General features: G+C 51.1%; 1 protein-coding gene across 5 annotated transcripts in view; it reads right to left on the bottom strand.

Annotated features, from left to right (window-relative positions):
• Positions 1 to 2,949: 2,949 nt before the first annotated feature.
• BCL11B (BCL11 transcription factor B) overlaps positions 2,950 to 24,097 on the bottom strand; it is a 96,382-nt gene continuing 75,234 nt past the window's right edge. For all 5 annotated transcript variants that reach the window (XM_036882349.2, XM_036882351.2, XM_036882352.2 and 2 more), the window contains one exon: positions 2,950 to 9,886. In XM_036882349.2, coding sequence (XP_036738244.2) covers positions 7,818 to 9,886 — 2,069 coding nt within the window. In that variant the 3' untranslated portion in view covers positions 2,950 to 7,817. The remainder of the gene's footprint in view (positions 9,887 to 24,097) is intronic.

Raw genomic sequence — 24,097 nt, 5'->3', positions numbered from 1 at the left:
GATTATCTGTTCAGTCACTGCCCTCACAGCTAACTGGGAGTCCTGGGGGCATGGTCTGCATCTCTGGGGCCCAGGAGTGTGGAAACCCCAGGGTGTAAGGGAATAAGGAACTGAACAGATAGATGGATGCCCATTCTGCCCACTAGAAGGTAAGCCTTTGGATGGCAAGGCTGAGTCTGACTGGTCTGTGACTTCCCAGCACAGTCTGTGACCCAGCACAGGCCTTTGATAAGTATTTATTAAGAGAACAACTTTTGGGTGGATGAATGGATGGATGGATGGATGGATGGGTGAATGGATGGATGAATGGATGGGTGGATGGGTGAATGGATGGATGGATGGATGGATGGATGGATGGATGGATGGATGGATGAATGGATGGATGGATGGATGAATGGATGGGTAGATGGGTGGATAGGTGAATGGATGGATGGATGGGTGGATGGGTGAATGGATGTGTGGATGGGTGAATGGATGGGTGGATGAGTGGATGCTATACTTTAAGGCTTGGGAAAGGATTCCTATGTTAGAGGGGTTGTACTAGATGACTGTAAGGGTCCGGGCCAACTACAGGACCTTGCTTTCTCATGGGCTTTTCCAACATCCATACCTTTTCACGTCATACCCCCTATGAGACATTCTATTTTTCCCTCCCCTGTCCTCATCTTTCTAGCGAATCCTTATTTACCTTTCAAGGAGCAGCACAATCTCTCTAGTGCCCCCTCTGCCCAGCTGATTATCTGCCCCTCCCTCCTGAGCCCTTGTCATTGCCCACGTCACCCCTCATGCAGTTTTGTTTCCTAATACGCTTCTGTCATTGAACAGGGAGCTCTTTGAAAGCAAAAACCAGGCCCCAGACCTCCCTCTGCGCCCAAGCCTGACACCCAGCTCTGTCTTTGCCTGGGGAATTAAATTGACTTCTGAGCTCAACTTGATTTCTTTAGCACATCCTAGATGGCCCATAATGAGAATCCTAAAAAATTGTTTTGAAGGTTACATAGTGCAGGCAATTAGTGACTAAGCCTTCACCTGAACATGAGAAACCCAAAATTATCATCCTCTGTGGCTTGAAAGTTACACGAGTTTCATTATATATTTCATCACATTAACACTCTTTTTCAAGTTCTATTCATTTAGTTTTATCTCCCAAGCAGAAGGGGATGTTTACTGTCTTTAATCGCTGAACTTAGAGCTCAGGAGTGAGGCGCTCAGCAGCCTGCCCGGATGCCCCAGCCGTGCTCTGGGCTGCTCAGAAAATGTGAAGAGCTTCTGACTTGCAAAGCGGCTGAAGACTCCAACTTACAAACAACAAAAACATAAGATTTTCTGTTCCTAAGAACCCATTTTCACCCTGATTTACATAATCTGAATAAGAAACATTTCTGACGTTAACATTCCCATCACATTTTGTTACTCTGTACATGCGACACTCCCATCAGGGCCCTACTACTTGAAGGCAGGATGGGTCCTTCTAGATCTTATTGTCTCTCCATTTTACGGGTGGGGAAACTGAGGCCAGAAAAGAGAAAGGACTGACTGACCTGAGGTCACAGAGCCACTGATGGGACAATGGTGGGACCTGGGTTGAGCCTTCCCTTTGCCCTTCGATAATCCTTGAATTTGGCATTAGAAGGGCTGAGGGACAGACCGGTGTAAGTGGAAATTACAGGGATTCACGAGTGTTGACACACCCATTCCCAGCAGCTTTTGGTATTGAGTCTAGAGAGTTGGTCCCCACCCTACAGTGGGGAGTCTTCCCAAAATGAGCACATCCCTGTGTTTGCTTTTCTTTCAGTGTTTAGACGTGGCCTTGGGAAAATGGTGACCTGCTTGGGGGTGAAAACAGGACACAGAGGAACATGCTGCCCTTGTTTCTCCTACCATCTCTGAGGGCAGAACCCACAAAGCACCTCTAGCAAGCATGGCCCAGCGTCTTCATTTACTGCGAAGACTCCTTGGGAAGATTCTTGGCTGCTTGGCACGGTGCCTGGTTCACGGTTGGTGCCCAGTGAGTCTGCAGAGTGACCTGAGTGGAGTGCCCTTTGTGTCTTTGAGAGCAGAGAACCAAGGAACAGTGGTCAGGAGCCCAGTGGGTCTTTGATCCCTTTCCACTCAAGGGTGGGCTTGGACTCACTCAGGCAAAGACCAAAGGTACCTTGTGCCCCAGCAACTGAAACCCAACAGAACGCTGCCTTCGTCCCTTCCCACCTTGCCGGGGGCTCGGGGCCCAGCACTGGGTAAAGCCACGCGGGAGACCATCTCCCCCAGAAGGCTTCCTCTTCTGCATCTGTGTCAACCCTAAAGGAAGTGCCCTCAAATCGGCGAACAGCCAGCATGTGAGGCAGAAAGGTGGCCCTCCTGTGTGACTTTGTTACCCTCACCATGGTCAGAGACGCCAGCTAGTCCATCAGCTTCACCTCGCGGGTGGGAAGCCCAAGGGGCCCTGCCCTGTAGGTGTCCGCAGCGGGGCCTCCATCTCAGCCATTCCCGATCCCCTGCTGTCTCACCCAATGGCTCAGGAAATGTCAGCTGAGTTAAACTAAACTAGACCTGAGGCTTGGCATTGCCAGACAAGGACTTTTTCTTCTAAACCACTTGTTCTCAAACTTGGTTGTGTATGAGAATCACCTGGGCCACTTTCAAAAGTACTAATGCCTAGAACCCACCTCCAGAGATTCGGATAGAAACTGCTCTGGAGTGGGGCTTGGGCACTGGGATTTTAGAAACCTGCCAGGCGACTGCAGTGCTGAGATCCACTGTTCTCAACCACACTGCTTCAGAGGGTCAGTAAGAGGAAAGACTGGTCACGCCGTTATTTCCTGTCTGCCCAGATATGAACACAGGGGTTTGCATCAGGAGGAAAATGGAGAAAGGCCTTCGATTCACCCTCGGAAATAAGCTGTCTATCCCCCACCCTTAAAAGACACAGAAAAGGACAAGATTTGGAGATCAAGTTAAATGTCCAATTTATTTTTATAACTTGAAACCAGAACAAACTTGGTTTTGAACAAGCGTACAAATGAAATGGCAGACACATGCTGAACTCAACATTGTGACATTAAGGGAAAAAAGGCCCAAAATCTTGTACAGAGAATAAAAGGAACAATAAATATTTTACTAAGCCATATTGAAATGACCTCCTGTCATCTCAACATTTTATCCATAATAAAAAAAAAAAGTGCCCGTTTCTTAAACAGAGCACAAATACCAAGCAATAATAAATAGTTCCAACTTGTAGTAAAAGACAGAACCTCCAAGTAAACAACAAAAGCTCATACAATAAGTAATAGAAAAGGTAATAAAAATATTTCGCCTTGCCAGTACAAATGCAAACAACTTAAATCAATGTAACTTTGCTTTGCAGGGCTGAGATACAAAGAGCACCAAAATCATGGGTTTGCCTGTGTTCAACAAAACCTTCAACTGACTGTCACTTCGGACCGGGATGAAAGGCTGATTTCCTTACTTCTCACATTTTGCTTAAAGGACTCCAGCCTTCTCCTCTCCCCACAGAAGACCCTCTAAGGGCAAGTGGCAGGTTCCAATTGGGGGCAACTTTGAACAAAGTTGTGGCAGTGTGGAAACCGGCCTGAGGTCGGCTGGGCCACCAGGCTCGGGGGCCCCTCTCTGGGTCATCTGCTCCGGCCGTGGCTTTTTTTTACCGGAGACAAAACGCTCTTTTCTCTGCAATTGACAGAGACACAATCTTTGTGCTTTGGGATGGCTTAGTCCTGGCAATCTGGTGACTTTGCGAAAGCTGGTGAGAGCTGGCTAGCTTCTGTCACTAACTACACGGGGATCGCCTTGGAGACCCCCAAGTACTTGACAGAGCATGGGAAGGAAGGGGCAACCCCTAGGTCTTCAGGTCAAGGTAACTGACATCTCAGCTTATCTCCCTCTCCGCCCCCTTTCCTTTCACTTTGCAAAGGTAGGTGGCAAGGAGGAAAGAGCATATAAAACAGAAAAGTTCCCCCCCAAAAAGATTTCTGCATTTGGTAAAGAATTGCCCAAAAGGATGCTTGGTTATACTTTCATAACCTGGAATAATGGTTTTTCTTCTAATTCCTGAAATAAAAAATGGCTTCCTGATATAGGTTTTTTTTTTTTTAATGTATTATTCCCTCATCCAAAAACCACCACTTTATTATCTTAAAGCTACTTGGCTTTACAAAAAAAAAAAAAAAAAAAAAGAGGGGAAGGACAGAAAGGGAGAAAGGAAAGAAACGAAATACAACTGCAAAGGACAAATAAAGAGCTGACAGAGGCTGGAAGATGGAGAAGAAACACAGAGAAGGAGGAGGCTATGGAAAGGCACCGAATTCATCCCAGGCCCTAGGCATTCGGAAACTGACGGAATGTGGGTTTCGGAGAGAAAAGCAGCAGAGCAGGTAAGAAAGACAACAGGCCAACACTCTCCGCGGAATGAAAGGTCCTGGTTGATGGGACTCCTTCCTGAACTCCGATTTGCGCTGGTCTCAGCGGCGGCTCACGTCACCTGGGCCTCGCTGACACGCCAGCTCCTTTTATTACGTTTTTTTGTTGCATGTTTTCGCAAGGACTGAGAAAAGCTCGGTTTGCATTTCTTTCTGCTCTTAAGGGCAGGAGACATGGCGGTGGGGACGGCCACAGTGGCGACAACAGAGGAGCAAGACGCGCTCTGCTCTCTCTCCTCTACATCTACATCTTACAGACGGCCTCTTGGAGAGAGAGGACTCTGTGAAATGTTCCCAACATCTTTACAAAAACGGATTTTTCCACTCAACCCAAAGAAAGGATTTCTCATCCGGTCTGCTGTGGCCACACCAGGGAGCCTGGGTGCGAGGCTCGAGGCGTTCAGAGTGAAGCCCCGCTCCAACAGTCCTTTGTAGAGGCCAATTCCGACAAAAATATATACAACTAAAAGGATCTGTGAACCAAAGCATTTAACTACTTTCTCTTGTTTCTTTTCCTCAAAGGTTGTCAAACAACCCTTTTTCTCCTGTACAATAGGACTGAACATACAAATTTTTTTTGCAATATTTTATCCTGCCAAATTAAAAAAATATATTATGGCAGCCTGTTTGTTTTTGTTTTTTTTTTCTTTTTATTTCCAAATTCACTAACAAAAAGGTACATTAAATCCCTTTAAAAGGACAAGCTTACAGTTAAAAAATTACAAGCTCCAGTAAAAATACAGCAAGTGCCTACATCATATGAACCAACCAATATATCCATTCCAGAGGGAGGTGGGAAGAGAAAAATAAGTACAGGTCAGAAATGTGATTTTTTTTTTTCTGCAAAGCAATAACAATATTAAGCACTTTTTTCCTACATACTTTTTCTACATGGTGTAGCAATCCCCTTTTAATCCCCAAATACAAGTTTCTATACATTTTTTTGAAATAAAAATTCAACACCCAAGGCAGAAAAAAATTTACTAAAACTCCGACTTTACAGTTACTGTGACAAGAACAAATTTATAGACCCACCATTTAAATTTTACTGCAACATTTTCAAGGAAAAGAAAAGGGTTTTTTTTTTCTTCTTGTTTTGTAAAATGCCCAGGCATCCTCAATTATTACAAATACTGGTCCACTTTTACAGTAATCAAGAAATTTTAATATATATAATATATACTAAAACCCCGTCACCAAAAGAAAACAATATACACGCAGCCACTGTGGCATTTTTTATAACCTATTAAGCAAACTTTGAAAAAAATGATCGCTCCAACACACATACACACATTTTTTTTACCCTTGTATGTATCCAATACTGTAAACGTATTTTTAAGACAGAGTGCACTAGATTTAACTTTAGAAAAAAATTAGCCGTTGTTCCTGAATTGTTTTTGTTTTGTTTTCCATTCAACGATATCAACTTGTAACTTATGTCACTTGAGTTTAAATTCAGCAGTAAATCACCTCCACTCCAAATCTAAGCAGCGTTGTCCCAAAAACAAAATGGGTTGAGGATAATTCAGCTAATGGATGTCCACGGTTGTGCTGGATTTATTTCTTCATTTGATTGGGTCTTATGGCATTTTCATGTCCTCTATCTTCAACCAGGATTTTTAAAAATTTATTTAAAGTAAATGTGGCTTTGTTTGTGTCTAAAGGATGTACTTTTCTTGTTTTACTTTTTTAAAAAGTCTTTTCATTTCAAAAAAAAAAAAAAGTTTTGCATTTGTCTCAAGAGACTCAAATAGGAAGATCAGTTTTCAAGGCACTCACATCAAATCGAATGGCAGTAGAAAAACTGTCCAATAAATTATTATTTTATTTTGTTCTTTATAGTGCCAGTATTGTGAATGCCACGCTTAGCAACACTGACACTCAATCTCAGCCGTCCCTTACAGTTTAACCCACCTCTGGGCCAAAGAGAAGAATATGCTGCAATTTCTTGTTTAGAAGCCATTTCATTTAAATGCAAACAAAAGCTTTAAAGTGCGGGTCAAAAGAATTCAAATGTCTAATCTTATCAGTCCAATGTTTAGTACCTTCCAACCTAATGGGGTAGGAAAAAAAAAAAAAGGGAAGTAGTGCTGGGCACCTTGGGATGGGACCCTTCCCCTGCTTTTCCAGTAAAAGGGAACAGAAATTTGCAAGATTTTCTCTCCCCTGCCCCTCCAATGTCATCAGTGTGCATTCAGTGAGAGAACACTAACTTCCCTCAGTTTTCCATCAAGGAGCTTGTCTGCTTGAGATACGATCAATTATCACTTGTAGCAACATATGCCTTGGGATTTTTATGGTGGGAGTACTGAGAGGGAGAGAGAGAGAGAGAGAAGTTGTCGAGCCAGAAGAAGCCTGAAAAAACACTGCAGGTTTTGTCTTTTCTGTGTCACTGCAGGCCACCACCCTATAACCAAAAAAGGACCCTCAGCCCATTTCATTTTCAGCCTAATCTACAGCAAACAGCAAAGATGGCATCCCAGGGGACCAACCCTCCAAGGAAAGGGTGGTACCTGCCGGGAATGCATCTTTAGAATGCTCTTGGGCCGTTTCTCCCACAGCCCTCAAAAACACCTGTTCCTCCGGCAGTGCTGAGTTTTGGGGGGCCCTGCCCCCACCACTGCAAGTGTTCCTCATATAATGTAAAGGTTTAAATCAACACAGAAAAGGCCTCTGTTACTCAGGACATCATCAGTGCTACATCTCCACTCCAATTCTGAAACAAAGTGCTATGACTTTAAAGATTGTTATCCGCTGTACATCCACCCCCTCACAATGAAAAAAAAAAAAGAAAGAAAGACAGAAAGCATGCCACTTTTCATTTCAGGACAAAAAATAAGAAGTAAAAAAGAAGGAATAAAAAAGTAAACAACTTTAAAAGTCATTTAAGTGTTGGCTTCTTCACAAGAAATTACACATGCTTAGCTTAAATTTCAAAAAAGCAGCGCCCTCCCCCCCAAATTATAATTTAAAAGATAAGCTTCCCTTCTACATTGCTCGGGAGTCATCACTCAGGCTACTACTGGGTGGAAGGAAAAAAAAAAAAAATGAAGGGATGGATACCCAACAAAATCTCTTTAAAGGAATTTAAACAGAAAGAATAATAATAAAAAGTTACCTGCACATGCCAAAAAAATTACAAAACCCAATAAATACAGAAATTATTGCACAGTTAAAAGGCTCCACAACTTTTACTGCCTTAATCAACCCTCGGGTTTCCATAGGACTTCGCAGACACAGGTTAGGTTGGAGGGCCGCCTCCCCTGGGCCCCCGGGGACACGCGGGGTGCTAAGTGGCGGTGACACGGAGGCAAGTGTCAGGTCAGCATTCTCTCGGTTGGCAACGGTTCCACTGTACAGGTGCGGGCGCCCTGGCCGCCGCGCTCAGCTCCTCTCGGCCTGCTCGATTTTGACGTCGTTAGTCAGCAAGTGCTCGCCGTGCCACTTTTTCATGTGTTTCTCCAGGGTGCTGTAGACGCTGAAGGGCATCTGGCAGATGTCGCAGCGGTACACCTCCTTGCCGATCTGCCCGTGCGTCTTCATGTGGCGCGTGAGCTTGCTGCTCTGCGCGCACGCGTAGTTGCACAGCTCGCACTTGTAAGGCCGCTCGCCGGTGTGGCTCCGCCGGTGCACCGTCAGATTGCTGCAGTTCTTGAACACCTTCCCGCAGTACTCGCACGTGTCGCTGCGCCGGCCCTCCTTGGAGCTCGGCCGCCCGGGGCCCGGGCCGCCCAGGTGCGGCGTGCTGCCCCCGCTGGCCGTGCCGCTGCGGCCCGACAGCCCGCCGTCCAGCAGGTCCCCGGGCGGCGTGGAGAAGCGCAGGCTGCCGTTCTCCGACGAGTGCTCGGACGACGTGGCGAAGGGCGACTGGCGCGCGTCCGTGAAGCCCAGGAAGGGGTCCTTCATGAAGTGCCGCGACGCCGCGTAGCCCACGAGCCACTGCGAGTACACGTTCTCGGACGGGATGAGCGCGGCGGGCGGCAGCTCCAGGTCCTTCTCCACCTTGATGCGCTTGGCGGCGCTGTTGAGCCCGGGGCTGGGCAGCGGCGCCGGCTTGCGCGGGAAGAGGCCCGGGAAGGGCTCGGCGCCCGGGGCGAAGCCGCCGCCGCCGCGCCCGTTGACCGCGCCGCCCGGGCCCGCGTCGCCGCAGCCGCCCGCGTCGTCGTCGTCGTCGCCCGCGTCGCCGCCCGCCGCGCGCTTCAGGAAGGCGCCGCGCTTCTGCTTGTCGGCCAGCAGCTCGCCGTACGGGGGCAGCGCGCCCAGGCCCACGTTCTCCATGACCTTGCCCAGCACCAGCGCCTTCTCGTCGGCCAGCGCCTTGGCCGCGCCGCCCACGCCGCCCCCCGCGCCCGGGACCCCGGCCACCCCGCCGCCGCCGCCGCCGCCGCCGTTCTCGCGGTTGCGGCCCAGCTCCGAGTCCATGCTGAAGCTCGACTCGGGCCGGCTCTCGTTCTCCAGCAGCAGCTCCTCCTCCTCCTCCTCCTCCTCCTCCTCGTCCTCGTCGGGCTCGTGGCCCAGCGACGGGTCGCTCTCGTGGTGGCGGAAGTCGCCGTCGGCCGCCTTGAGGCCGTTGCCGGCCAGCTCGCTGGTGCCGGGCTCCGGGGAGCTGGCGGCCGAGAGCCCGTCGTCGGAGCGGCCCGCCAGGGAGCCGGCCTTGTGCATGTGCGTCTTCATGTGGCGCTTGAGCTTGCTCGCCTGCGAGCACGCGTGGTCGCACAGCTGGCACTTGTAGGGCTTCTCGCCCGTGTGGCTGCGCCGGTGCACGATGAGATTGCTCTGGAACTTGAAGGTCTTGCCGCAGAACTCGCAGGACTTGCTCTTGGCGGGCGGCTGGGGCGGCGGCGTGCCGCCGGGGGGCATGGGCGGCAGCGGCGGCGTGCTCAGGAACGGGGACTTGGGGCTGGGCTGGAAGGGGTTCAGGAGCCGGTGCATAGGGTTACCGCGGCCTGGCGACACGGGCGGCGGCGTGGAGCTGTTGCCCGCCAGCTCGCGGAGCCGCCTCGAGAAGTCCATGGCGGGCGAGTCGATGGCCATAGGGTTCAGGCGCATGACTCGGTCAAAGGCACTGGGGTGCTGGGCGACGAGCCCCATCTCCTCGGCACTGAGGCGGTGCGGGTCCAGGTGGTGGCGCGGCGGCGGGCTGAAGAGAGGCGGCGTGCCGGGCAGGCGACCCTCGCCGAAGCCCGGGTGGTCCCGCAGGATAGGGCCCGTCATGCGCAGCAGGTTGAAGGGGTTGCTGTCGCCCAGAAAATTCATGAGCGGGGACTGGGCCACGGCCTCGGGCCCGAGCGGCGGCGGAATGGTGAGCCGCGGCGTGAGCGAGCTGCTGGCCGGCCCCGGCTCCAGGTAGATGCGGAAGCCGTGCGTGTTCTGCGCGTGCTGCAGCAGGAACCACGCGCTGTTGAAGGGCTGCTTGCATGTTGTGCAAATGTAGCTGGAAGGCTCGTCTTTACCTGGGGAGACACACGGACAGAAAGGCAGAGAGAGCGTGAGAAGCGGAGGGCGCGCGCACCGCCAGGCCACTGACGCGGGTGCAAGCGCAGCGGGACTCCCGGCTCTTGAAAGGCAGCTGCGGGGCCACTTCCGAACAGGCCCAGGCCGGCGACGAGGTGCACCGCCCGCCTGTCTGGGGGCCCGAAGAAGCCAGCTCAGAGGGCAGGCGGCCTGGGCAAAAGCCCAGATCAGCCGCACGACCTCAGCCAGCACTCCAGCTCTGTAGGCCTCGGTTTGCTCCCCTAAATAAAAGGTGTTCTTTTGCCCAGCATCTCAGAAGCCACAGGAGATGGTGTTTGTGAGAAAGCTGCTTCCAATAATAGGCTACCCACAACCATATAGACGAGGGTTTCTCACCCAAGGCACTTTTGACATTTAGACCAGGCTCGTTCTTTGCTGTGTGTGGCGGGGGCTGGGGGGAGTGCGGGGAACCATCCTGTGCAGCTGTCGGACATTTAGCGGCATCCCGGGCCTCCCACCACTCCCTCCCCCAGTCACTAGGATCAAAGACCTCTCAAGGCATTGCCAAATTCCCCTGGGGAACAAAACCACCCATCCCATCCCCCTTGAGAACCACTGACAAGGCAGGATCTGATCCCAGGAAGTCCTAAAAGACACAGCCAAGCTGCTGCCTGGCAAACATTCTTAAACGTTTGGTACCTCTGCATCATTGGGATTTTAGCTATAGAAAATTCTAAGGTTTCATACACCAGCATCCTTGGGGGAAGGACTGTCATATTTAAAGATGGGTAGGTAGGAACAGAAGGAAGACCACTACTGTATGACAGCTACCTTCCCCACCGCCCCCCATGGCCTCACACAGGAACCCGCTAACTAGCCATGGTGCAGAATCCAGCCTCCGCAGACATGGGAGGCAGAGGCATGGGGGACCACTGGCCTCCATGAAGTCCTAGGCCAGAATGCTGACTGAATGAAAGAATGTCAAACCAACAGAGCCGTCAGGATGAATGGTGACAAGTGTGGATTTGTTATTAACAAACCAGCTCCAGTGGCATTGGGAGCAAATCTTAGTGGACACTGGTGGCACCAAGAGAGACTGTCACAGTCTTTGTCCACCACTGGGGCAGTCACAAAATGGAGGCCGAATGTTCCATCCGGAGCCCATCTGGTGGCTGCCCTCCTCCACCTGCAGGCGAAGCTCGCTGCTTTCCAGTCTGAGCCTCGGCTAATGCTCTGCATAAAGGGACAGGTGTGGACAGGCCCTGCCTTCTACCATCAGATTCTGTTTAGCTGGGGAAGGAAAAAGGGAATGAGACGTCACAGCCCCAATCTTGAAAAGCCCCTTTTTGTTTTTTCAGTCTTTCCTGTACCTGGAAGATTTGAATGCTGATGAAGGACAGTAACCACAAACTCCCTGGTGAAGCCAAACGTGCAAATGAATTTCCATTTCCAGTAACAGGTGATGTGAGCACAGTGAGCGGCAGAGAAAAGACGTCCTCCATCTCAGCCTCTCCCCAGAAGACTTAAGGACTCCTGAAATCCCATGCAGAGATTTATTTTTGTTTTCCACCTACAAATTATGTTTCGGGGGGGGGCCTCACACTTGGCCCTAAAAAACGGGTAACTCAGGTTACAACCAAATGCCCTGAATTCAGTACAGGTTACTGAGGTTTGATGACTTCCAGCTTCTGAGGGCCCAGGACCTCCCAGAGACAGGCAGCATGTGCGATGTCACAGGAAGGCCCCAGGCCATCCGGGGGTAGGGGGAGGTCCTTCCCGACCACAGAACCAGCTGAGCCCGAGCACCCAGTGCCAGAAACTAAGGCAGGCCGCACGAGTTTGGTGTTCTCATCCCCCCCTCATCTCCTGTTTTGTGTCTGCATGTTTGGTGGTGAGAACAGTGGGCAGGGGTGAGCACAGCAAGAAAAAACAGAATTCTCAAGTTCAGCTTCCCTTTGCTTTCAAAATCAGCTCAAGGAGAACTTGGGAGGTGATTTTTCTTTCTCCAAGGTGACTGTCTGGGTAATTCAGTTCCCCCCACAGGGGTCCCTGAGAATTTCCCCACCTGGAAGCTGGCACCGAGGCCTTCTCAAGGGCCTGGGCCGCCACAGTTTTGCAGTGCCAGCTCTGAGGCCCCCCAAAATCCCACCCTTCCATTCCTACTGGCCACCCCACAGGCATAGAAGCAGCCCTTCTTGGGGCACCATATCCCGTCCTGGCTTATTAGTTAATGGACATGCGGAACTTCATACAGCCTCATAGGAGAGCTGGCCAGAAGCCATGATACTTAAAGTTCCCCTCAAATCCTTTTCTGGAACACAGCAGAATAAATAAGTAATAAATAAGAAGAAGATAAATAAAAAGTCCCTTTCTGACACAGGAGCTAATAACACAAATGAAGTGCAACATCCCACAAGGTCATAGATCTTCAAATTAAAGAGCATTTCTGGGCCCTTCACCCTGGCTGCAGAAACTCTAATTAATCGATTTATGGCACACAGCTGCTCTGGTGCTTCATGTTTTTAAGTGAGGCCACCTCCCTTCCCTTCCCCCTTTCTCTCTTCTCATCATCTCCATGCCCTTGGGTACCTCAGTGCACTTCCTGTCTCCTGTTCTGATGTCCACACATTTTCTAGTACGTTCTACCGGTGGGGAATGCAGAGATCAGAAGCAAATACAGAACTCGGCAGGCTGGGAATGAAGGAGCTCTGCAGCCAAAAGGGCCGATTAAAACTTTCTTTTTTTAACTAAAAATGGCAGATACTGGGAAGCGCTTAGCTACATGTTCTAAAGTGCTCAGATGTTTCTACCTCTTGTTTAAAAAAGAAAAAGGAAGAAAAGACACTTAAAAACTAACTTGGAGCAGCCTGGGGAGGAAGTTACCTGTCCTACTTCCCCATCAGGTGGGCAATAGCTGGGTGTGTCCATCAAATCGGATTTCAGGGACACCCCATGCCTAGGTGACATCTTTCTTTTCCGCATCCCTGAACCCTTTGGTCAGCAGGCTTCCCTCCACACGATGGCAAGACTCACTGCAGGTGATGGCTTTCCCAGGATCTGACAGCTTCTGATTATTTTAAATCTCCAGCCCTCAAAGGCCCTCCCTAGACAACTTTCTTTCCACTATCCCCCGGCCTTTTATTTTTTTAATAAAATGTTAATTCCCATATTACCACTTCATGGTTATCTCTCGCCTAGAAGTAGCCTTGAGCACTGGGGCTGCTCACTTTTAACAACAGAACAATGTCACAAAGTCTTTGAAGAGCCACTCAGAACATTTTTCTATTCAAAAACTCACTAAATACTTTAAACTCACAGTATACGCAGTCGGGGAGGGCTCCTTTTTAAAGGCAGCGGAAGTCCCTTGGTGAGAGGTCACCAGGGCTGACTTTGGGCTGACCCCTCCCCTTCCCAGGACCACAGGTTTCCTCCTTGAGCTCAGACCTACCTGCCTAGACAGGGTCCATTTCCCACCACGATGCTACTGTGGCTGCTGAGGTTCCAACTGATAAGTCAATGCCCAAATTATTTTGAAGCCACTTAGCCAGCAACATCTAACCTGGCCTACAGACCTAGAAATGTCAGCTGCACTTCAACTGCTAAATCAGGCTTGGCAACTCAGAACCCAGGGCCCGTCTTTGCTAAGCTTGCTTCCTGCCTTCTTCCTTCCTCAGACATTTTACTATCCGTTGGCAGACAACCACACGGGATCTCCTTTGCTCTCCCAGCTCTAAAGGGAGCCCCTTATGTTTCCCTCAAATTCACACCCCTCCCTGCGATCTCTGGGTTACAAGAGCCCTGGACAGTGGCGCAGGTTCATCCTCTGCCATGACGTGCCCAGCACAGTGAAGCCAATCAAGCCACTTAGCCGCTCTGAGCCTCGATGTCCTCGTCGGTAGAATAGGAGTAATATACCTGCCTCTGAAGAGGGCCAGGGCACCAGATGAGCCCCTGCGTGTGGACACACCGTATAAAGCAGAGTTGCTAGGCAGACCTAATGGTTGGGCTTTGTGTGTTTTGTTTTTTACTATCCAACCTCATAGCTGGCAGTGGATGTTCCAGGGACGCCTTTTTCTGTGTAACTCTGGCAGTAATAAAACCCTGGAGGAATTTTAAGGCAGCCTGCCTAATGCATTAGAGGTTCCAGGGAACTAGAAACTTGCAGACGTTGAGGAAACATCATTTTTATTGTGACGCTTGGGAACCGACACTCAACTGGACGCCCGCAAGATATGCTTCTCTCCCTCTGCTGTTAGGTGGTGTTTTTAATGAGCATTTAAATAATTGTTCCTCCTCATTATGCCAGTTACTCTAATAATACCAATAAAGGTATCAGGGACGTTCAATAAAAACACACCTTTAATTGAGTTATTATTCAATGAAAAGGCCACAGTTGAGTGTGCCAGTTCAACAGGTCTCCTGCTAAGGCCAAGCGACACAGAAGGGCGGGGCAGCCCTGCCTGCAGGAAATTTAGGGGCTTACTGCTGCCTGGAAGGGAGCCACACGGACACCCCAGCTCCCAGCTCAAGCAGGGCCCGGGGTGATATCCTATCCACTGATGTCCTCCAAAGCTAGAGGCAAAAATGAGAGGCCTGCCATTGGATGGAAGAGCAGGGTCTCGGCTTCACGTGACCGTCTACGATCTGCAAAGCGCTTTACGGTTGGTTTGGCACTTCCACATGCGTTAGTGCATTTCATCATTACTCACACGGCCTCTGCATCCCTGCCAGCACGTATGAAACTGGAGCTTGGGGAAGCAGAGTCCCCCAGCCAGCAAGGGCAGGGCCACACCCCACCTCAGGCTTCCCGACCCGGGGCTCCATCTCCCTGGCACACAGCACCACCTGAAGAATTGGTTGTTCTCTCTACACTTGTCAAGGCTGTTTCACAATGAAAATGGCCATGGAAGGGGCTCTCCAGGCACACTGCACGTGTCCTCTCAGGGAAGGGTATCGATCATCCTTTGATGGAACCCAGTCGGGGCCACAGAGGGCCCTTCCCCTGGAAGGGAGACATTTCACAGAGTGAGTGAGCCCTCAGAGGGCAGCATGCCCCTCAGGACCTGGTGATGGGTCCATGAGCTGCCACACAGCCAGACCCAGGGGCAAGCTACTGGGCCCCAAGGTCCCCAGTGGCAAGCCTCTGCCCCTCTCTGGACTTCAGGATGCCCAGTGCCCAAGGAGAGGGCTGGATTCACTGGCCAGACACCCAGTCCTCTGGAACCTGTGACTGCTAACAATGCTGTCCCCACAGTTCCAAATGATAACACCCACTATCATTATTATCCCTTAGATGTGAGACCCTTATTAGTTTACTATCTCCCCTTTCATGATCCCAGAAAGAAAATGTCACCTGGCCACCTCAGTTGTCTTTGTAAGTTTCATGCATATATTATTTCTGAGCTTGTCAGTCATCTACAAAACCCATAACCATCCCTGCTTGTTCTGAAGGCTTTCTATCAAACCTCAGCACTTCTGAGACAAGGAGGAGCTAAGAAAATAATAATAGCAGCAGTAACAATAAAGCATTATTAAATCCTCACACCAGCAGCCCACAGCTGAGCAGAACTGGCCTGACACGAGACTCCCAACAAACCCCAAGGTAAGAGCCGTGATCAGGACCATGCTACAGATTGGGAGACCGAGGGTGGGAAAAGATGAGTCAGTGAGCCGGAGGCCACACAGCCGCTGTGCTTTCAAGCCTTACGCGGCACTGATAACAGCCTGGTCCCAAGAGAAAAGTGTGTGGACGTGGGGCCCCAAGCCAAGGGTCCCAGGATATGGGAGGCGGCAGCTGTGCGCACCTGGGTCTCTGACCCTTCGTTCCAGCCCATGAGCCAACTAAACCGAGCGGCTGCACTGCTTTTGGTCAGAATTGCAATGACTCGGGGAAGACACAGTGATTATATATCAGGGAAAAGTAGTAGACGCACAGGTGGTACTGGCGGTGCAGGTGGTTAAAGTGGACGTTTTCCTACCACTAAATGGAAGAGCTGACTGAGCCAGCCTCAGTCTAACAGCCCATGTGCCTCTACCAGTGCCTGCAGCAGACATAGCCAGTCCACCCCACCCTCTCCCACCAGGCCTTGGAATCCACTTGGACCCCCAGCTCCAGATAGCCATTACCATATAGAATGCACTTTGGTTCCCTGGGTCCCGGTGCACGTAAGCCCAGTAACTGGGGACCAGGATGGACAGGGATGAATAAACAAGGGAGTGGCGTGCGTCCTGCTGAGCAACGCCCGCACTTGCCCTTCAGCCACTCAGTAAGCAAACAGGGGCTGGATATTCTTGATCCACTATGTACTCTGCTGGTATTGAAAGACACAGCTCACACTCGAGGTGGAGACAGAACACGGAACAACCCTCCCAATTACGTAATGACAACTATGAGCGGTGCTAGGGAGAAGCCCAGGATGCCCTGGGAGAGTAGGCAAGGGCCTGGCTGAATTGAGGGATAGACCCTGCATTAGGCCAGCCTCCCAGCTGCAGCCCCTTTAATCCCCAGGGTAACTGGGCACATGACCGTTTACCAGAGCAATAAAGGAGGCTCAGAGAACTTAAGAAGTGGCTCAAGGCCACATTATTGGCCCCAGGTTATTTATTTAAAAGTCGTCATCTGGGCTGGATTCCAAGCTCCCCAGGACAGGGACCAAGGCGATCCGGCCCCTGCTGTGACTCTGGCCCCCAGCACAGTGATTAACACCCACGTGCTTCTGAACTGTTGGCCACCTGTTAATGCGTTCTGTCTCTGCAAGGTCAGCGTCACCACTGTCACCACCACCAGAACAAGGGTGTCCGCCCAGGTCTGCGTGAGCCACCCAGCTCCTCAGTCTGCCCTCCAGAATTAGGACCCATCTCAGCACTCTCAATGAACGGGCCCACTCCCCAGGCATGTGGGGTGGAGGCGCCGTCCAGCACCCACACGTCGGAGCCACACTCCAACCCCTAAGACACCACACCACGGCCAGCTCCACTGCCCACGTCCAGCCACTCTCGGCAGAGTGGGAGGCCTCCAGTCATCCTCCCAAACCGCGCACCTGACAGCCTGCTACCCCGTAGGAAGCCCCAGGTGCTCAGCCTCCAGGACCTGGCCAGACTTGCTGCCCACCTACGCCCTGACCACCCATCCTCCCCGTCCTCTCGTCAGGGTTGTGCGTTTTCACACCTCCGAGCAGTATCACCGCCCACTCTGTATTCCCACAGCATTGTGCAAATGCTCCTTGATACTGACCACCACATATACTGTCATTATTTGTCCTTGATTCTGGTGTGTTCAACTCACATGCAGCTGGTGCCTGCCAGTGTTGGACTTTGCTCTCAGGTGGACGCTCACAGTGACTTTGGAAAGTGGGCTTTAGTCCAGATTTTATACAAAAGAGAAACTAAGTCTCATCCCAGTTAAGTGAGGGGCCCAAGGTCACACAGGTCGTGGGTAACAAAATCCAGGTCTGAGCCCAGGGCCTGGGCTAGTTCGAGACGCGCACCTGGCTGCCCCTGCCCTGGGACTGCAGACTGCACACGTGTGGCCCAGAGAAGGCACCTGAGCCAGCCAGGGCGAATCACTGCACCTGCCCCTCGATTGACAGCGGCAGCAAGCGGCAGGCTTTGTGCAGGGTGTGTCACAGATGCCTGGGCGAGAATAAAGAGGCCTCACACAGTGAGGGGCACTTGCCCTGCAGCCTCTAAGTGCTTGAGGCAGTCCATTTACCCTGACGGCACCCGTGTGCCCCAGATGCTGGATTAACTCAGACAGCAGACTGGGCCTCCAGCCTTCACCACAGCCTCCAGTATAGCCCAGCCATTCCCTGAGATGGTGCACACAGAAACACCTGTTTGTCTTGCCTCGAGCAAGAGGCATTCCTGGGAAGCCCCTGAACCCAAGGAAATGTAATCTTGTCTGAAAGGCTCTCGGGGCATGCCTCTCTCCTTCACTCACTCACCCATGCAATCACCATGTGCCAGCTGCCGGCCACAGCAGGGACCACTCAGAGGGGCTAGCCGGGACCCCTCCCCTCCAGGAGCCACACGTGGGAGTCAGGGAAGGGGGTGTGGGTTAAGCTGTGCCACGAACAATGCTGAGGCAGAGCAGGAGCTGCTGTGTGAGTACAGAGCACCTGGAGGCAGGCAGGCGGGAGACGGGGCGTGGAGGTGCGTGTAGGCTGGACACTGCGGGGGCAGCACCGGCCCAGACTGGGGAGGGAAGGCATGCGGGGCGGAGGGCGCTGGGCGAGTGAGCACCCTCAGGGAGCAGGGACCCCTGGGCTGCACAAAAGAGAAAGTGGCTCTGCTTGCTGCAGGATGAGGCAGTGAGGGGGAGCAGAAATGCAATTTAGGAGAGGTAAGTATCGACTGAGAATTCCACGAGGGGCGTCTCCGTCCACCGCAGGCCCCTGCTCGCTCGGCGGGGTTTTCAATGCAGGGCTGTCCTCACTCACCCCCACTCCCCATCTAAACCCAGGGCTAATTAAATGTGAAGATGCCCTGCTCTCGGGCTCAAGAAAGCAGAAAGCACGTCCACGTAATACCCACGGTCACACTACATCTGCCACCCCGGAGACTGTACCATTGTAGCAAAAGGTAGAAGGACCTTCTCCATGCCGTGTCCTCAGTTCTTTGCTCTGCAGGCAGGAAGGACCTACTGGGGGCCAGGCCCTGTGCTGAGCAGAGGGATGCAGAAATGACCATCTGCCCTCATGGATCCTGCAGCCTAGTGCAAGAGTTAATGATTCACAAATAGCTAATAAGGCTTCAGGACACTGACGAGGGGTGTGGCACACAGCGCAGGACCTAGAGGAGGGAGAGACTAACAGCCTGGGAGCATCAGGGAGGACCTCTCTGAGGAGGAGATCTGGAGCTGAGTTCAGAAGGACGGTGAGTCTGTGGTGCAGAAAAAGGGCATGGCCGGCAGAGAAAACTATATAGGCGAAGGCATGGAGGTAGGACCATAGATTCACTGAGGGGAGGGGCTGCAGGTGGAATGGAAAAGGGGGATCGGGATCAGTGTGCAGAGGCTCTGGACACAGGGAAAAAGAAAAACTGATACAGATCAAATTCCATTGCTGTAAATTCCATCACAGTAAAAATCTTGACTTTTTTTTATTTTAATGAAGATTTTTCAAGCCCACACTCAAGGCCCATTCAAGTCAGGAACTGTTTGGTATAATAAAATCTCAGTACAACAAAAAGATGTAGGTGAACGCATTGGACAGCTCTGTTTTAGACCAGACCCACCCTTCCCAAACTATGAAACTTTAAGGATAAAGAAAAGAAACCAGGGAGTGGAAAATGCAAAAAAAGGAAATGTAGAATCCAATCCATGTGGATCTCTGGCCTATAAGGTGGCTTCCAAGTCACCCTCTCAAGCAGGAGCTCTCTTATTCCAACAAGTCTCTAATTAGATCGCCCTAAGCCTGTAAGCCACCTTCAGGAACGGGACGGTCCAGGTTCATAGTGGAACAAAGACGTATTGAAACCGAACTATAGCTGCAGACACCATGCACCCAAGATTTCCCCAGTTTCAAATTTCAACTGCTCAATTCTGTGGTCAGATCAGGTGTGCAATTCAGGCTCAGGAAACAGCCACTCAGCCCTGAAACAAAGCAACATCACTGACTGCGGGGGCATCTTGGGGCAGGGTGAGAACAGGGTTGTTTGCTAGTCAGACGGAAGAGCCGGAGGCAGGACACAGGGAGTGATTTTATATGTGGCAACTCATTTACGGCATTCTCAAAAAACTGTGGCACATTCCTCAAGATCATCTTTGTAGTTCCCTGCCTTTGCATAAGGCACTCAAGTAAGGCTGGAAATAACACATCTTCCCCAAAATAGAATGCATCATCAGATTCCCCTGAAATCTGCTCTCTATAGACTTCTCTGAAAAGGACCTATACTTTTCCAGTGGTTTTGGTGGGATGATATATTAGCTTATTTTGGTGGTTTTGCTTCCCCCATCTCGTCCCCCCAAGTATGGGGTTTTCTCAAAAGATTCTAGGATGCTGTGGCCAGGAACTTAGCAGAAAATGTGAAGGGGACACATACAGCAAACCATCCTTATTGTTTAATGGAAAAATAAAGACTGAATTAAGAAATGAAGAGGCAAAAGAATAGAAAGTCAAGCAAGTGAGCTGCTAGTGCGTGTGAGCACAGGTACCGTGCCCACGTGTGCATGTCTCCGGCGTATCTGATGCACATGTTCCGGCTGACACAGGAAGTCTCCCTTCTCCATAATTCACAACTTCCTTTACAAGGCAGGCCTCCATCCTTCCTTTCCTTAAATCCACAAAAATCTCCACATTCTACCCCGAGAAGTATTGCAGAGGCAGTAAATCTCGTTTTAATGGAGTGTACGTTTAGCTCTGAGGAGATAATTGACGTTACGGAGAGCCTCAACACAGAGTTATATAGGTTAGCCAATGCAGAGGGGACTCATTACCGACACACTACAAACAAGTAGTAATATATGTATATTGTTCGGAGTGGCGTTATAGCAAAAGTGTTCCGGTCCACGGGGATTGATAAAACACAAGAAAACAGCAGACATGCACTTGTAAATTTGTCTCATTTGTCTCTGAAGTTAAAGGTTATTCCCTTGTTCTGAATTTGTAATAAAAACATGCTAGCCCAAGGTTTGTGGAGAATGTTTGAATATTTAAATTGTGTATAATGATAGGCAATTATAGGATAAAAACTGGACCTTATGAATGGGGAGCGCTGTCTGGATCACCAAGTGTTTTCCCTCCGACGACTCATTTATCTTTAATGTGCCAGCTCTTCCCCCCCAGAGGGTTGCAGGCACCATCACCAGCTCCCACCACTAACCAGTAGTCAAGCTTGGGTTTGCTTGGGTGAGTGGGTTCTTTTCCTTTTCCTTTCCTTTTTTCAGTTTTGTGCTCTGAAATCTGCACGGTGCATCTGATGAGGCCATGGTCCCTCAAGGACAACCTGCTACAGACCACCTACCCCAGCTGTGCTCCCAGGTGGAGGGGAGACAAGGCCAGGCACAGGGAGGAGCCTGCGGACACAGCATGAATTTCCTTTGCACCCAAGCAAGGCACCCTTCTCCCCAACAGCCTGTCTGGAGGAGAGCCAGCAGGGGGCAAGGGGAAGCCCCAGCTGTGCCATAGGCAGGGTGGCGCCTGGCCCCTGCTGCAGCCGAGGTGCCCGCCTGGCCCCATCCAGGTTAACCAACCGCAGTGTTTGAGTTACTCCAGCCAGCTTGTCACCGAGCACAAAAGTCATCAGCCAGTGAATGTTCTTTTCTGCACCACAATTAAGACGAATCAATACGACGTGCCACAAATGGTATTTTACTCTCAATAAGAACTGGAGCTGAGTTTATTCAGAATATTTTAGCGCTTCCCCGGGGGATTTTGGGCCGACGCAGATGGCAAATAAAGTACTCAGCCTAAGGCTACAGCACATTATGGTAATTCTAATGTCAGATGTACTTTAATATACAGCTCTATTTAATCACCCCATTATTTCACATTTCCATATGAAAAACCTGCGGCACTTCTGCGGCGCTCTGCCTCCGCCGCCGTGCCAGCTTCCTTCACCCCGCCGGCAGCCGGGGACATGGTCATCCTCGCCAGGCTCAGCTTCAGAGCCAGAGTTCCCGGGGCCCCAGTGTGCGGCCAAGCTGCCTGCCCCGCCTGAGCAGGAAATCAGAGGATTCGGAGATGCACCAAATGCCGCGGAGGTTATGGGAAAGAGACCCCTAGCACCCCCACCTCCCGTACACACGGTTCACACAAAGATGCGCACGCGCGCGGGCGGCGGCGGGCGGGGGTAGTGTCACACCCATGCTTACAGCACGACTCCCCTCCAAACACCAGCGGCCGCAGCATAGGGGGTGGGTGGCCCAATGGCTAGACGCAGCCATGGCCCTTGGCTGGGCGGGATGCGGCTCCTGCGCGTGGCCCACAGAGGCCGTGCCAACTGGTTCTCACAGCACCACCGCGCACCCGCCCACCCGGTGTGGGCAGATTAAAGCCAAGCAACCCACAGTGCAGGAGGAAATGTTTGGGGGCAGCAGAGGCTGTGCTGGTGACAAAGGAGTCCTGGTGGGGTGGGGGGCTGCAGCCCGCACTGGCTGTTCCATCTGGTGGCAGGAGGCCCCCAGGACGGTCCTGTCCGGTTTGCACCAGAGAACCGGAAGCTGAGAAACCCAGGCCCCAGCAGAGGTGGGGTCCTGTGAATTCCAAATGGCTCATGCACCCCAAGGCTGGCTTGGCCAGCCAGCTGGCCGAGAGAAGCCAGTGGAAGCATGGGTTTTGGCTGAGCCCAGGAAATCACTCTCACGCTGTCACATGCAAACTTGGCCACACTGCCTTCCAAGGAAGCCCAGCACAAAACCAGTTGACCACCCGACTTTCTTGAAGATGGGTTTGCTCATGAATGAAATGACACCTGGCACCTGACCCTCTTGGGTGCTCCAGTTATGAGTCACCATCTGAAGCCACAGAACACAATTCTTGTAAATGGTTTGCGCGTATTGTCAAAATGAGGTGCTTGCCCATGGGCAGGCAAGGTCCCACTCCCAACACAGAGTAAAAAATCTCTAAGAGAAGGGGCAAGGTGAAGAGAGAGGGGGAGAAAAGGAAAGGGGAGAGAAGGAAGGGAAGACGAAACAGAGGGAGGGCAGGCGATAAAGCAGAAGTCCTGGCACACATTGCCAGAAACACCGGAAAGGTCCTCAAAATTGTCCATTCACCAATAAGATCATCATTTATAAGATTTAGCAGAGTTGTCTTACAAGCTCAATATGGGAAATCTTCTAGAGAAAACTGCTGGATCACTTGAGGACTCTGGGGCACCTGGCCGTCCTTCTCCTGTACGTACAACAGTGGCAACTCACCGCCGGGCATCGGCCACACCTGGCAGCCTCTCAGACCAGGGCCATCCGGGACTCCTATTTAAAATACATTTTGGGGGTAAAATTCAACAGTGAGAATTCACACCCAGTTCCTGAGACCTTGATTCCACCCCATTATTACTGGTAATTCATAAGCCTAGAAATAGCTATTAATATTCTCCAGACTTTTTCTGGCTCAAAGTTTGGGGGAAAAGGCTAGATCAGCGGTCTAGGACTGTTTTGCCCCTCTGTCTGGGAGACTTTTGGCAATGCCTTGAGACATTTTTTATTTTCACCATTTGGGCCTGGGGGTGAGGGCCACTGGCACCTCATGGGCAGAGGCAGGGAACACCCTGCAAAAAGCATCATCGAACCCCAAGGGTCCATAGTGCCGAGAGTGACACCCTGGGCCAGACCCTTCAGTGTAAGCCCTGGCCTCCTGTGGGCACTGCAGTCGAATGTGGTAAAACAGCTACAAGAGAAAGTGGGGAGGCCAGGGTAAGGCACAGAGAGGAAGGGAGGGAAAAGAGGGGGGAAGAGAGTGGGGAGAAACTCTGAAAGACAGCATGAAGGAGGAGGCTGACATCATTTACTTTCAGCAATAAACAAACTTGTGGAATCCCAAATTCATCATTTTAGAAATCATTCAAACTCCAGAGCTACCAGGAGCTGCAGATCCGCAGCTCCTCAGAGCACCATGCCTTGTAAAGAGGAATGCCAGCCTGAACAGGCAGAGAAGCAGGGGCATTAAATGTGTCAGCACCCCTTCTCCCGAGCCTGCCACCAAAAAGGGTCCACGTGGCGGATGCCCCATGCCAGAGCTGGGCTCGGCCACCAAAGCAGGGATGTCAGGGGCTGCCCTAGATTTAGCTGCACAGATGTGAGCCTTGCAACAGCGGCTGCAAGAGATGAAAACCCAAATATACTTCCTGAAGTCAAAGAGATAAAAATATAATTTCTGCTGCATGTGCCACTCTTTTACACTACAGCAATACTTGTGCATGGCGGACGGGCGGAGGGAGCAGAGAGGATGACCATGCAAGCTTGAGCCAACTTTTTTTTAACACTATCTGGAGAGATTACATAAAAAGTACAATTAAGGACCACTCAGAATCCCAAGGCCTTCGAGAACATGCTGCCTCCAGAATATTTTTAGAACAATCACTGGAGTGATTCTTCTTAGTTGTAGAAACACTCCAAATCAGAAAGTCAATTTTTCCTCTATTTGCAGAAGGGAGCTGGCTCCACTGGACGGCATGCGTGTGTTTTGCTTGGCGGCCGTTCATAACACTGTCTTGGCAGCGTTTCCTTGGAGCGCGCGCGGTGAACCTGGCGTTCACACACAGTAGCACTT

This window comes from Manis pentadactyla, chromosome 11, assembly GCF_030020395.1.
Source record: "Manis pentadactyla isolate mManPen7 chromosome 11, mManPen7.hap1, whole genome shotgun sequence".
NCBI lineage: Eukaryota > Metazoa > Chordata > Mammalia > Pholidota > Manidae > Manis > Manis pentadactyla.
This window is presented reverse-complemented; position numbering and strand designations above follow the sequence as displayed.